At 43.0% G+C, this 14,988-nt stretch overlaps 1 protein-coding gene across 2 annotated transcripts; it reads left to right on the forward strand.

The window, feature by feature from the left end:
- Positions 1-8,937: 8,937 nt before the first annotated feature.
- Positions 8,938-12,261, forward strand: TIGD2 (tigger transposable element derived 2). 2 transcript variants are annotated; one of them, XM_068542451.1, is made up of 2 exons: positions 8,938-9,014; positions 9,433-12,261. In XM_068542451.1, exon 2 carries the CDS (start codon positions 10,341-10,343, stop codon positions 11,916-11,918), a length of 1,578 nt encoding a protein of 525 aa, XP_068398552.1. In that variant the 5' UTR covers positions 8,938-9,014; positions 9,433-10,340; the 3' UTR covers positions 11,919-12,261. The 2 variants fall into 2 exon arrangements, with proteins under 2 accessions (XP_068398552.1, XP_068398551.1); XM_068542450.1 differs by having other exon boundaries at positions 8,944-9,252.
- The last annotated feature ends 2,727 nt before the right edge of the window (positions 12,262-14,988 follow it).

A 14,988-nucleotide genomic window follows, 5' to 3' on the forward strand; every position in this document is an offset into this window, starting at 1 on the left:
CAAAGCAAAGGAGGAAAAAATATGAAAAGCCAAGGAAAAGAGATAATTATCACCTACCACCACCTTTCAGAATTTCGGTGTCAGGGTTTAGGTTGAGAGATACAATAAATGCAACTAGGAGGAGTAGAGTTAGACTTCCCTCTCTCCATTTTTAAAAATTTCTCTCCAATTTTGGTTTTCAAACCTTATAAAGGAGGACAAAGATAATAAAGTATATTTCAAACATATTTCCAAAAGATGACTATCTGAAGACTGTCAATTGCATCATACCCATGTTTTATATGTTTACTATTCCCTTCAGATACCTAAAATCAGGCTAAAAATCTGTCCCAAACATAGTATACGTAATATGCTGTGATTTAGGATTAAAGCAAGGAAAGAAAATGTGCAACTGTTTTGAATTAATGAGACGAGAATTTTTAATAAATAATCCTGAGGTAGGTTTGTGAATTCCCCTTACAATGACAACCACAGGTACACAATCCACTCTTGCAAATACTCTACAATATCATTATATCTGTATGAATTAATTTGGCCTTTTGCACTATTGTCTTTTAGTTCCTTTCAAAGTCTGTTTTCTTAAAAAGTTGAGAGAATGCAAGTGTTTCCTTCTAGTCAAAAGATGTAGGAAATAATAAAATCACAGCTAGTACTTACTTACTAGGAGAGTGTGGTACTTTGCAAAGCAATTTCTATTTCAGTTCATCCTTACAACAAAACCAAAACCTGTATGATTTTTATTCCCATTTTTGATATGTGAAAGATTCTATAAAACCAGCTGGAGATTCCAGGGCTGGTGGGTGGCAGTGAGATGTACAAATCAAGAGACTGTGTTTCTAGAACCCATAAGGTTTATCACTAAGATGTACTGCCTGTCTGGTCTCTTACTTTTATTGTTTACCTGCTTCTAAAACAATGGTTGAGGTAACTGTAATATAAAAAGAGAGTTACCACTAAAACATTAAGACTAAAAAAGAACACAACCAATGGATAAGAAAAAGAAAAGTACCAGGAATTCAAAAGGAGTTAGCTACAGCAAATTCAGCACAAACCAAAGGTGACAGATTTGTGTTGTCAGTGCTGAAATGGACATAACTAGCTCTTCTGTCAGATAAAAGGAAACCAAATTTCTTCTGGATGTCATAATCTTTTCTTCTGACATTAAAGATAGCCAGAATTTATCACATGAATCCTTAAGTAAAGTGACAGTATATCATGAGAAGTATTTTCAACATCAGCTGGGCTAAATACAGAGATACGCCTCAGAAGGTTCTTATCCTTATGTCTTGCCTCTAGGAAAGCCGGTGGAGGAACAGTAAATTGGAACACCTGACACTTAAAGTCGTAACTCTGTTACGGCTTAATTAAAAAGTGAGTTAAGGATCTGAATAGATGTAGTTCCAAAAAAGATATGCAAATGGTAAATAAGCACCTCAAGCATGCTCCAATGAGCTATTAGGGAAATGAAAGGCAAAATGACAATGGGATACCACTTCACACCCACTGGGATGCTATAAAGAAAAAAAGACATAATAACAAGTGTGGGTGAGGACGCAGAGACCCTGGAGCCGCTGTGGTCTGAACGTTCACGTCGCTCCAAAATTCATATGTTGAAATCCTAATGCCCGACGTGATGGCAAGAGGTGGAGAGGCCTTGGGGAGGTGCTTAGTTCATGAGGGTGGAGCCTTCATTAACAGATTCTTATAAAAGAGACCCACAGAGATCCCTCACCCCTTCCACCATGTGGGGACCCAGCAAGAAGGCATCTATCAACCAGGATGTGGGTCCTAGCGAGCCATCACGCTGAATCTGCTGGCACCACGGTTCTAGACTTTCCAGCCTCCAGAACTGTGAGGAATAAATTCCTGTTGTTTATAAGCCGCCCGGGCTGTGGTATTTTGTTGCAGCGGACTGAATAAGACGGGGTCCTCACACACTGTAAGACTGTAAAGGGCTTTAGAAAATAGCTCCTCAAAAGGTTATACATAGTCATCGCATGAACCAGCAATTCCAGTCTGCTGTATACCTCAGGGAAATGAACACCTCTGTCCACACAAAATCTTGTGCATGGATATTCACAGCAACATCATGCGTAAGAGCCGAACAGTGGAAACAACCTAAATGCCCATCAACTGACAGATGTAAGACAGGAGGGAAGGGGGCAGGGCACGACCTTGAAAAGAATGACACGGCCACAGTACGTGACGAAAACTAGTGAGAACCAACTAGGTCCAAGACGGTGGAAGATGTGACTTCCAACAGACCTTGAGCCTCATTATACGCTCATTGTAATATATCAGCACGCTAAATGACACACCCACCATCACCATGACAATCCTGAAGCTACCCATAAAAGGCCAGAAAGTGGGCGGTGACGCATTTCCTGGAAGTCCCCGCCCCTTCCCCAAAAGAGTTGGATTAACCCTCCCACTCATTAGCCTATGAAATTACCAGCCCAGAAAAACTAACCACACCATATTTTGAGGCCTCTTGCCTCTTGCCCTCGGAGACGGCCCACGCTTTGTCAGTGGACTGTGTTTCTCTCTAAATACATCTGGTTCTTACCAATCACTTCGTCTCCGAATTCTTTCGCGACGGAGAAAGAAGCTGAAATTCACCAGCAACAGATGGATAAAACATAGTATATCCATATAACAATGATTTAGCAATGAAAGGAAACGATGTATGATGCATGCTACAACACGATGAAGCTTGCAAACATTTTGTTAAGTGAAAGAAGCCAGTCAAAATGGACATATATTGTATGATTCTATTTATCGGAAACATCTAGACTAGGCAAATCCATATAGATGAGTGGTTGCCGGGCTGAGGAAGAAGAGAGAGTGTTGGAGGGAATGTGGAATGACCACTAACGGTATGGTATTTCTTTTTGGGTGATGAAAACTTCTACAGTGGATCCAAATTGAGTTTCAGAAACACTATCATGAGGTCTTTTTAATCTAGAAGCATTGCAGCAGGTGTTAATAACTGTCACCTTCAAGCATAAGGGAGTCTCATAAGGTAGAACTGCATCATAATATGACTAGCCAGTTGCATTAGGGATAGCTTCAAGGCTGAATGAGCTAATGATTATTATTTACATTTATCAATGATTATTATTTAAACTTTTTTGGATCCTGGACCCTTTGAGTATGGGTTGAAAGCTCTGAACAAGGTAGGCATGGTGTTACCCTGAGGAATGTAATTGATTGCAGACATTGGAAGAGGACTCTCTGTGACTGCAGTGAAACAAGACAAAAAGAAGCTCACTCTCTAATCCTGCCTGAACTGAAAATTTAACCAGGAAAGAATCGGAATGCTGCGCCACCACAAAAATGATCAAACATCCCCCACTTCTGGTTAGCAGGAGTGACTACTGCTTCTTCTCCAGTGATGACTCTAGCCTGTTCCTCTAGCTTCCTGGATAAAAATTAAGATAACTAACAGCTAAATTGCCTCTGCTTTTTGACAGCACGCAGCCCAGAACAGACCCTTCACTTTCTTTAAACTTCTCTAAAAACCACCTTATCCAAATCCGATAATAAGCTCCACCTGACCCTTCTTTTCGAGACATGCCGTGGTTTTCCAAGGGGCGGATCTCCCTTGCTGCAGTAGTAAGCCTAATTTGGCAAGGGTGTGTTCTTGCTGGTGTCTGGCTGATGGGAATCAACAACATCTAAAATATTTATAATATGTTGTTAATAAAAGCATGTATAAAATTTTATATATATTATAACTTCATGTTCCTATTGAAATACGCATATAAATATCACACACATTACATCTATAACAGTTACACTGATACAAGAAAGAACATGGATACACACCAAACTATTAAGAGTAGTTATCTCTGAATGTTGGTATGATTTCCTTTTCGTTTTTCTGGATTTCATATTTTCCTTCAAATATCATATATAATTTAAGAAGGCAGGAGGGGAAGAGACAAGAAAAACCCTCCCAAAAGAATATGATTTAAGAGAAGAATCTCATTCACAGTGATTGTCAATGTATAAAGTTTTCAACCTTTAGCATATTAGAATCACTTGGGATGCTTGCTGAAAATAAGGATTCCTGGGCTACATCCCTGGGGTGGACCCCAGAATCTGGATGTTGGACCCCAGGAGATACTCAACCATAAAGTCGGAGGAACCTTGAATAATGCAGCTTTGGGGACAAACTAGAATTTGAAAGGTGTACAGATTAACAGCAGAAGGAGAGGACTTTTTAGGCTAAAGGAGAAGAATGAGTAGCCTGAAACCATACAGCTGCATGTGCCAGGAACAGGGAGAGTAACGCACCGCAGGCTCTCAGTAAACCTGATTGGACCCACCTGATGGAACTGCAGGCTCCTTTAGAGAACAGTTGGAAACTGGGCAGGTTTGGAAAGGTCAGGTGGGTAGTATGTAAAGTTCACTCAAGTTCCCCACCCACATTGCTGACATCAATCAACAATTCACTGGTTTCTTCAATTTATATCCACACGTTTTTCTAACTTTTCTTTAACATTTCCACTAGCAATTTTCCTTCTTCCAACACTATTAAATCTTTTCTACCCTCCAGGAACTCATTCTCTCCTCTTTACTTATTCTGCCAGTCAGCTGAAAACCTACTGCCAGCCAACAAAGAAACATGGAAAACAAAATTAAGTTTAAAAGTCCCCTGCTGAACACCTATATGATACTATGACACAGAGTATAAGTCGTCACTATCTTTCCACATCATGTTAACTTTTTTTTTTTTTTTTTTAAAGGAATGGGACTTTCCAATGAGTAATCTGATCTCTTACTTGTGTCAAGAAATTTAAGCGGAAAAGTGTTCCTACCTTTAACCATTTAAAAGAAAAATTTTTATATTAAAAATGAATAATTTGAGCTTTTGTCTACAATATAAAGTAAAATAACTTTACAGCTAAAAGAGACTTCAAAGTACAAACTTTCATTTTACTGATCACAATTGTTTCACAGCTTATTTGCCCTAAAACACACCCCCAAAATTATATTTTAGCTGAAAATTCCCCTCTACATTTTATGTCCCTTAAAATAGGTAACACTAAAACTTTTTTGTGAAAACCACTGATTTTCCATTGGCAGTAAAATTTTCAATTATTAACAGAGAAATACTATTTGATATTAAATCAGTTTAATACATATGGAATAATGTTATCATGTCCTCTTCCTAAGCTTATTGGAGTAGCTAATTCAGGTATCAAACAAAAAATCTCCAAGTAGATGATGGTCAGTGATAAACTAAATGGAACCCCAAAAGCAAAAAAGCAGTTCCTTTAAAATTAAAAATTTACTCTACCTAGAGGCTTTCTATTCTGCTACAAAACTATTATGAATAAAGGATACCACAGAAAATGAGGCACATAATGTACTTGCACTGATATTATCTCAGCAGAAAAGGAATTTAGAGCTTGTAATGGTGAGAAAGATAAGCCATTTTCAGGTGATTTGGAGTAATTTTAAGAAAACTCACATTCCAATAAATCAAATGCTATGTCTGATGAACACAGTTACAGACTCGAAGGGCTCTCACAACTAGAATGCCTTTCTGGTAGGTTAATGTCAAAAGTTCCATTTTAATAAATGGCAACTTTAATTTTGCAAAAAAGTGATCATGATATACTTTCTTCTTTCCATGTCTTTGAGTTAAATAATACTTCGATTGTGAGAGCGCGGGCAGAGAATGTTGTTTTAAAGCCAAATAAAACTCCATTCTACAACCTACATTTAATAGATTCATACACTTCTTTAGCCTTTATTCCCCTGTATATAAATGAGGTAACATCAGCCTCATAGTATTATTACAAGGATTAAGAGAGACTGTGTATATGTAGAAGGAAACAAATACTGGTGGCGGAATTCCACAGGAGTGAAGTGTCTTCTGATTAGAGGATAAACCACAGTGAATGGTAAGGGACAACTAGAAAACAGAACAGTATACGAAATTACTCTGCGTAATAAAGGAAAAAGAATCTTAAGATTTCACAAGCAGCTGAGAGGGAAGGAGAGAGGGGGCCTCGAGAAAAATGCTGGAGAGAGAAGGCAGAGGACGGCAAAGCAAGACGGAGCAAGACCGTGACCCAAAGAAAAGAACTGGCAATAAGAAGTTCCCTGTGGCCAGCCAGGCTCTTAATAAAACAAGGCTGACAGACATTCTATTTTAAGGTCCCCCCCCCCTTTGTACTCTAATGTATATCTGCTGCAATTAGCGACCCCTCCCCCCAACAAAAAGGAACAAGTCTGTTAGAGGAAAGGATCTGGTGTAAAGCTGTCTTGGGTAAAGTCTTTTTTTTTTTTTAAGATTTAATTTTATTTTTGGCTGCGTTGGATCTTCGTTGCTTGCGGTGAGCGGGGGCTACTTCTCGCCACGGTGCGTGGGCTTCTCATTGCAGTGGCTTCTCTTGCTGCGGAGCACGGGCTCTAGGCACCCGGGCTTCAGTAATTGTGGCTCGCAGGCTCAATAGTTGTGGCTCGCGGGCTCTAGAGCACAGGCTCAGTAGTTGCAGCACACGGGCTTAGCTGCTCCGCGGCATGTGGGATCTTCCTGGACCAGGGCTCGAACCCGTGTCCTCTGCATTGGCAGGCGGATTCCCATCCACTGCGCCACCGGGGAAGTCCCCTTGGGTAAAATCTTATTAAAAGTCGGCTAAGGGCTTCCCTGGTGGCGCAGTGGTTGAGAGTCTGCCTGCCAATGCAGAGGACGCGGGTTCGAGCCCTGGTCTGGGAGGATCCCGCGTGCCGCGGAGCGGCTGGGCCCGTGAGCCGCAATTACTGAGCCTGCGCGACTGGAGCCCGTGCTCCGCAACAAGAGAGGCCGCGACAGTGAGAGGCCCGCGCACCGCGACGAAGAGTGGCCCCCGCTCGCCGCAACTAGAGAAAGCCCTCGCACAGAAACGAAGACCCAACACAGCCATAAATTTAAAAACAAAAAAAAAGTCGGCTAAATACAACAGCCTCCTACCAAGTGGTGTTTTGAGGAAATCGAGGAATGTGGGCTGTGTTCCAGATTTGAACTTACACAAGGTGATGAAAAGGGAACAGTTCTAAGTGATAAGACACAAGCAAGCTGGAGAATTCAGCAGAAACAGAAAGGATCCAAGTGGTGTCTGGAAGAAAATTAAACCCCAGAGATAGTGGGGGAGGGAGGTAAGAGGCAGAGTTCATTTCATTTAAATATCATGGGACCAGTAACCCCAGTAGGGGGAAAACCAGGCTGCCAACTTCTGCCAGTGTCTTTTGATTGGCAGTCAGTAAATGCCAGCTCTCTTCCCTTCTGAGGAATGAATAACGTTTCATACCTCGGATACAACTGTTTTCACGCTTGTTACAACTATCAGATAATAGAGGCAAACTTTAAAAAATGATACAAAACTAGCATGAGGTTGCACTTTATCCAATATAGTCAACCAAGACTGAGTGGTTGATTTGGGGGGGGGGTGAGGGGGGGAGGGCGGAGATCTACCTTCAGGAAAAGCAGACATTTGTCAAAAACCACTAGAACTTTACAGTGTATCTAGGAGATCAAAGATTCTCCAACACGTCAGACAGGGGAAAGCTACGATTTTGAGGAAGGCAATTGAGCAGTCTGGGCAAGTAAGTCAGATAATTAGAAGCCTTAAAATCAACATCTTCTTTCCTGCAGTAAGAATGCTCAGGTCAGTTCCCTTTTGAAACATTGTAGCAACAACGTGGCCTTCGCAAATAAATGAGGAATTACTACGCTACTTTATGTTAACGAAAAAGGTTAGACATTTATGTTCAGAAATTAGAGCAACTTAACTGAAGGCGTCTCCATTTTTTCAAAGTATACAGAAAAGAAAGGGTAATAAAGGAAAGACGAAAAGCGTTTCCTCGGTAAACAGGTGCTACCGGAGGAAGGCGGAGCTCCCTTCTCCAGGGAAGGCTCCGAGGGCCCAGCGGGGAAGCGAGTCCGGGAACGCGGAGCAGGCACGGTTCATCGCAGGGTAATTAGCGCACAGGTGCCCGCATTCCCTCCATTTAAAATGCCAAGATAGAAACGTACTGTATCTCCGTTTCAAACAAACCAAGGGAGCCTCTGTCAAACTACAATTCTCTTACTACTACCTAGAAGCAGAGGCAGTGAAGGAGCGGCACGAAATTCACGAGTCTTCCCACAGACTCGGGCACAGGCAGCTCTGCACAGAGCAGCTTCCACGGAGAGCGTGACTCACACCCTCGAGCAACCCACCGGGGAGGAGAGACCCGATATCCAGTTTGACCGCCCTCCGCTGCGCCCCACCTGTCCAGGGCTCGCTCGGATGGGTGTTGCAGACTGTAAGCCCCACGTCCTCTCCTCTTCCCCCCCCCCTATCCCCACGGGGAGCCAGCCTCCGTGCCTTCGGCCAGGAGCCGCGTCCGCTCGCTCCTACCTTGGCTCGCGGTCCTTGCTCCGGCTCGTCGTGCCGCGGCGGGCGGGCTGGGGATCCCCGGGAGTCGGCGCTGGGAGGCGCGGACGCCGGGGCCGCTATTTGTAAACACGCTCCACGTGCGCTCGCCCTGCCCCATTCGCATCCCGCTCGGGACACCTGAGGATGCGCAGCTTTCTCGCGAGCCCTCCGAAGGTGCGATTTTTATTGCACCTGAGAGCGGAGGAAGCCTTGCCCACGGAACCGGGACCCTGGGAAAAGGGCTGAGACAAGGTGAGCTTGTACCGCCCCCTGCTGGCCGGCGAAGCAGTCTGCAGGTTGGAGCAGCCGGGCCCTCAGCAGAACCCACGCGGCGCCCAGAGACTCCGCGGCGGCTGGGCCCGCCCCCTCCCGCCCGCTCGCCGGAGACCCCGCCCCCGGGCCGCGTGCTCGCCCGCGGAGGCCCCGCCCCCTCGCCGACACAACGTTCCTGCGGGGGCGCGCGCGTGCCCCCTAATCCCCCGCCTTCCGGCTCCGGCGGCGACGATCGCTGCCTGCCGCCGCCGCCGCCGCCGCCGCCGCCGCCGCCGTCGCCGCCGCCGCCGGTGTCAGCCTCCCTCGGGAGACTCCATTTGCTCTCAGGTTGGTCTGGCCGCCGCGAAGGCAGGCGGAGAGCGATGCCCCCGGCCCGCGGACTGGCGTCCCCTGGGCCAAGCGCCCGCCCGCTCGCTGGCTGGCTGCGGCGGTGACATCCTGGTCGCTGGCGTGCACGGAGGAATCCGGGCTCCCAGGGAGCAAAGACGGCCGGCGTTCCGGAGCTCGCCGTGCGGGGAGAGGCCCTCGCTAACGCGGCTCCTCTCTGACCTCTTAATTTCGGGAGGTAGGCAATTCAGGTCCCGATCCCTGACACTCTAGATAATGCCTAAAAGCAGTCTGTGTCGTATTTTAGCCATCACATTCCTAGGAGGCGTTAATTTTCTCAACACAGTCGCAGGATAGATGTGGATAATGCCACAGACCCTGATATTGAAAGAAAAATGTTTTTGGTATCTTCCTTTAGGTTTCGGAGGCTCCGGGTGCCTATACAGCCCCCGACAGGAACTACTTCTGTTGGCCCATCGAGGATCATCTTTCACCTGGATTATCGTAACATCTTCACTGAGCCCTCCCCCACCCCATACCCTCTACCATGAGTCCTGATTTCTGCCAATGAAGTTTTTTGATGCTTTCTTTAATCATGTGACACCACTTCTTGTCCGCCTTTTTCCTTTTCAGTTGCCAAACACATGAGGTGGAGGTTTGTGTCATGTTAAAGTACACAGTTTCCTGCCTGTCCACTTTCACCTGATTTGCACCGCTCCCTTCTGTTCAGCTTGCCTTATCCTGCTTGCTTACGATTTCCATAACCACTCACTTGCCCAACGTGTAGCAGCCCTTGCCTGGGGAGGTAGCATTCCATACAGCGCACTGCCTGACAAGGACAGCAGTCAGGGGGGCGAGTTTTCCCGTTGTATTTTCCTATCCGGTTTGCAAGCCCTGTCTTCCAACTCTTTGTTCCCTAGCACATTGCCCCAAATACTCCCACCAGAGTCTTAGTTCCTTTAACATAGAGCTTCGACCGTAAGGATGGCAAGAATCAAGTATGTAATAGGACTGTTTTAGAGACCTTGCTGGTACAATATTGGTTTTCATCGCCGCTGAGATCGCAGTTCCTGAGAAGATCTTAAACTAAGGGAGGAGGAAGCAAGATAGAAGATAGGATTAAGTGGAGCCAGTCCTTGTTCTTTGAAGTTTGTAAGTTTCAAAACAGCAAAGAGGGTCATGTAGGCCTTGTCTGGAAATTGGCCAGCACACTGCCCATCTAGGCCCTAGGGGGGGTAGGAAAGGGATCGTAAAACCCCATTTTCTAGTCTCATTGTGTCCAACTCTAAGTTGTTAAATATCTTGTTCTAGTAATCGTTAGATACAATGTTGGGGAAACGAAAGCGTGTGGTGTTGACAATTAAGGACAAGCTTGACATTATTAAAAAACTTGAGGAAGGCATCTCTTTCAAAAAACTTTCTGTGGTGTACGGAATTGGTGAATCCACAGTGCGTGATATTAAAAAAAACAAAGAAAGGATAATAAACTATGCAAACAGTTCAGATCCTACAAGTGGGGTATCCAAACGTAAATCTATGAAGTCATCAACATATGAGGAACTTGACAGAGTTATGATAGAGTGGTTTAACCAACAGAAAACAGATGGGATTCCGGTGTCTGGAACGATTTGTGCAAAACAAGCCAAGTTCTTTTTTGACGCTCTGGGGATGGAAGGTGATTTTAACGCATCGTCTGGCTGGCTGACTCGATTTAAGCAGCGCCATGGTATTCCAAAGGCTGCTGGTAAAGGAACAAAACTGAAAGGAGATGAAACTGCTGCCAGTGAGTTTTGTGGTAGCTTTCAGGAATTCGTTGAGAGAGAGAATCTACAACCAGAACAAATTTATGGTGCTGATCAAACTGGATTGTTCTGGAAATGTCTACCGTCAAGGACATTAGCTCTTGAAACTGAGCGGAGTACTTCTGGTTATAGGTCAAGCAGAGAGAGAATCATTATTATGTGTTGTGCAAATGCCACAGGTTTACACAAACTTAATCTTTGTGTTGTGGGAAAAGCAAAAAAACCTCGTGCGTTCAAAGGAGCTGACCTTTCAAACCTTCCTGTCACTTACTTCAGTCAAAAAAGTGCATGGATAGAACATTCTGTTTTCAGACAGTGGTTTGAAAAGTACTTTGTGCCACAGGTACAGAAGCATTTGAAATCCAAGGGGCTTCTAGAAAAAGCAGTGCTCCTTTTGGATTTTCCCCCAGCACATCCAAATGAAGAACTGTTGAGTTCAGATGATGGCAGAATAATTGTGAAATATCTACCACCAAATGTCACAAGTCTCATTCAACCTATGAGCCAAGGAGTTCTAGCCACAGTAAAAAGATACTACCGAGCAGGACTTCTCCAGAAGTACGTGGATGAAGGAATTGACCCCAAAATGTTCTGGAAGAACTTGACAGTGTTAGATGCAATTTATGAAGTGTCAAGAGCTTGGAACATGGTAAAATCAAGTGCCATAACCAAAGCATGGAAAAAACTTTTCCCTGGCAATGAAGAGAATTCAGGCATGAATATTGATGAAGGAGCCATTTTAGCAGCTAACTTAGCAACAGTTTTACAGAATACAGAAGACTGTGAACATGTTGACCTTGAGAATATTGATCAGTGGTTTGACTCTCGGAGTAATGACTCAAACTGCCAGGTGCTAACCGACAGTGAAGGTACTGAGGACCAGGCCAAGCCTGCTGAGCACAAGCCTTCCAGTAAGACTAGAAAAACAGAACTGAACCCAGAGAAGCATATCAGCCACAAAGCTGCACTGGAATGGACCGAAAATTTACTGGATTATCTAGAACAACAAGATGACATGCTTCTGTCTGATAAACTGGTGTTGCGGAGGCTTCGAACAATAATAAGAAGAAAACAGAAGATCCAGAATAACAAAAGTCATTAATAATCCTCTTAAGGGTTTCCGCGTGTTTGCGTCTTTGTGACTTTATCTGCAGTGGAACTTAATTATCTTGTTTGAAGTGCTGTGGATTTCAAGGCCAAATACATTTTATTAATGAATTTAGGATTAGATGCTGTTTTGGATTACTTACATTACTGTGCTTGAATGTCGATTCTAGGAAGTGAGCATTGACATGTATCTTGTCTGTTTCTAATCTGTATTATACTAATTTAGATCATAAGGTACCTGAGGCCAGGGATCCTGTGTCTGTTTTGTGCCTGAATTTCATTGTCTAATAGAGTACCATGCACACTCTAGGCAATCAATAAATCTTTCTTAAATTGAATTTTTATGACTTTCTCTGAACTTCAGTTTCCAGACTGAAATACGTGGAGGGTAAGTTTCCCTTTCTACCGTTTTTCCACCTGCTGAATATTTTAGAACTCAGCAAAGATTATACCTGAAGTACATGTATTTCACTGTGAAAGCAGAGAACTGAAGGAAAATAGTCTGAAGCCCGAAATATGGCATTCTATACCAACAGTATTTGGACAATCAGCAATTCAGATTGGCTGTCTCTGTATAATGAAGTAAGAAGAAATAAGGTTAAAACGTCCCCAGGCAAAGGACTTGCACTTCACTTTTATTTCATCTGGCAGTAGGGAGAGTTCCTTCAGAGTTGTGGAAAGAATGCCACCATTGTTCCAGAAAAATAGATTTCATTTTCCAAATCATTGCTATTAGAAGAGAATAAGGATTAAACTGTGTTATCTGTCATTTTGATCCTTTATTAGTAGAGATATGTTAAGTAGTTTTTTCTCTTTAATAAGCTATTTGATGTAACACTTCAAAGCTTTAAAGTACGTCATTTGCTTTCATAATAGTGTATTTTTCTGTGAGAACTAATACTGAGAATATAGGCATACATTGCATTTGTGGAGCCATCACATGAACTGACATTAAATTGAACATGAGAAAGGCACTGTAGAACAGCATAGGCTGCTGTGTGACCATGGGCAAGTTACTTAACCCATCTGTAAAATAGGAATAATACCTGCCTCTGAGAGTATTTTGAGGAGTACGTGAGTTAATATATGGATTTTAAGTAATACAGGCTTAGAACAGGACCTGGCGCAGAAAAAGTCCTCTAAGTGTTAGCTCCTGTTACCGAGTTGCAGAAATGATGTTTCAGAAGTGTGCGCAACAGATCCAGTGTGTGAATCAACCCCGATGTTGCTGCACTGGGAAAACCCTTTAGAGGGAGGTGACATAAAAGAGATGCAAGTGACTAGATTCAGCTGAAATATAATAATAATTTACTTCAAAGAAAACTGGAAGGTGAATCCAATTCAGAAATCATTTCCCGACCATCTACTGCTAGGCACAGTGAGGCACGCCGGCACGTTTAAGACATCTTAGTTTGAATTATAAAAGGAAATGGGAATGGAATTGTAGTTTCTTTGCTCCAGGCCTGCTAATAAAATACATAGATGTTGGCTTTGTTCATAGAATCTGTTACTGATATTGGCGTAGTTTACTGAAGTAATAAAATACCTTTAAAGCAGATAAGATAGCAGTTAGGACGACACTTGAAATATCAAACTAAAGTAACACCGGATCAGTAGAAAATTAGAGCAAAAGAAATATCACAGGAGACTGGTTACAGTAATTGGGTCCAGCCATATACTGGGAGCTTTGTTGTGATTGACTTGAGATTTTAGAAGCTCTGACAGTCCTTCATGAGGACTGTTAGAGCTCAGAATTCTGCCCTTTGACAGAGCAGAGGCTTTGAGTTCGAGAAAGGCCTTTTCGGAAAACCTCTAAGAATATTTTCTTTGGGAGAATTCATACCTTATCATTAACACACCTCTCTCAGTTTACACAATTTCACTTACTAGGAAGCCCTGAGGAAATGAAACTCTGTGCGGATAAGTCCTGAAACTATTTGGCTTCTTGGAGGCAAAGGGACTCTGAAGCCTGGAAATGGTAATGACATATTTGAATACTGCTTTGCATTTTTCACAGAGCTTTTTGCTAACAAAAACTTCTCAAACTTCTTTCAGTCATGACATTGAAATGGTTTAATCCTGTTTCATCATAAAGACCGATATAAACTGTGCATTCTAATTCCATAATTAATTGTCATACAAAAATCTTTTTCCTTTTCCAGGTATTGTTATATTAATTATATCCTCCAGGAAGATGCATTGTGTTATCTTGGATAACCCCATGCTCCTTATATGTATCCTAGTTTGAGCAGCACAGAAAATAACGTGCTCTCATTTGACTTTGTGCACCTTAAAGAAAGTATCCACAAATTTATTTTTAAATAAATTTATAAATGGAAATTAATAAATTTTCCATTTATAAAAGTGCCTATTTTTTAGAGGATTTGAAAGGCAAACAGGACCCAGACCAAATGGGAAGTGTTTGGCAACTGAGAGTATACTTTAAAAAAAACTTGTGTAGTGGGAATATTTACTATTTCATAATTTAATTTCAGAGAGTAATATAGGGGTTGACTGGAGAACCTTGAGTGCTCAGTAAATATAACAAGAGTTGGCAGGGCCCAGATCAGTGGGCACAGTCAATTCAAGTAGAATTATGGGATTATCATGGTGCTCTTGTTCTGGGACTCTCTTTGTTTTCAATCTAGCTTCAGACTGAGCTCTGTGGTCACTTCATCATGAATTCTCTGGATTTAAGGAAGCTCACGGTGGACTCAGTAGCACAGTTGACATGAAGCAGGAGACAGCTAGTTAGGTCATGATCTCAGAGACACTCTGCCTCCAGTGATGTGGCCAAAGCCACACAACGTACTACAAATCAAAGCCAGGACCTGCACTCCAAATATAGCCCTCCTTCAGGAGGGCTGTGTCTCTACTTACTAGTATTTTCGCAAAGTTGACCTTTTCTTATTTAAACATATACTTTATCTCCGTCCTAAGCAAAATCACAGGTCTTGTGTGCCGACTGCGGTCTCTTTCTAGTCCAAGTTAAAGTAAATATAAGACTTTTTTTTTTTTTTTTTTATAACTTGACAATCTGTAACCCAAAATCACCTCGTATATCT

Source organism: Eschrichtius robustus, chromosome 4 (genome assembly GCF_028021215.1).
Source record: "Eschrichtius robustus isolate mEscRob2 chromosome 4, mEscRob2.pri, whole genome shotgun sequence".
Classification (NCBI taxonomy): Eukaryota; Metazoa; Chordata; class Mammalia; order Artiodactyla; family Eschrichtiidae; genus Eschrichtius; species Eschrichtius robustus.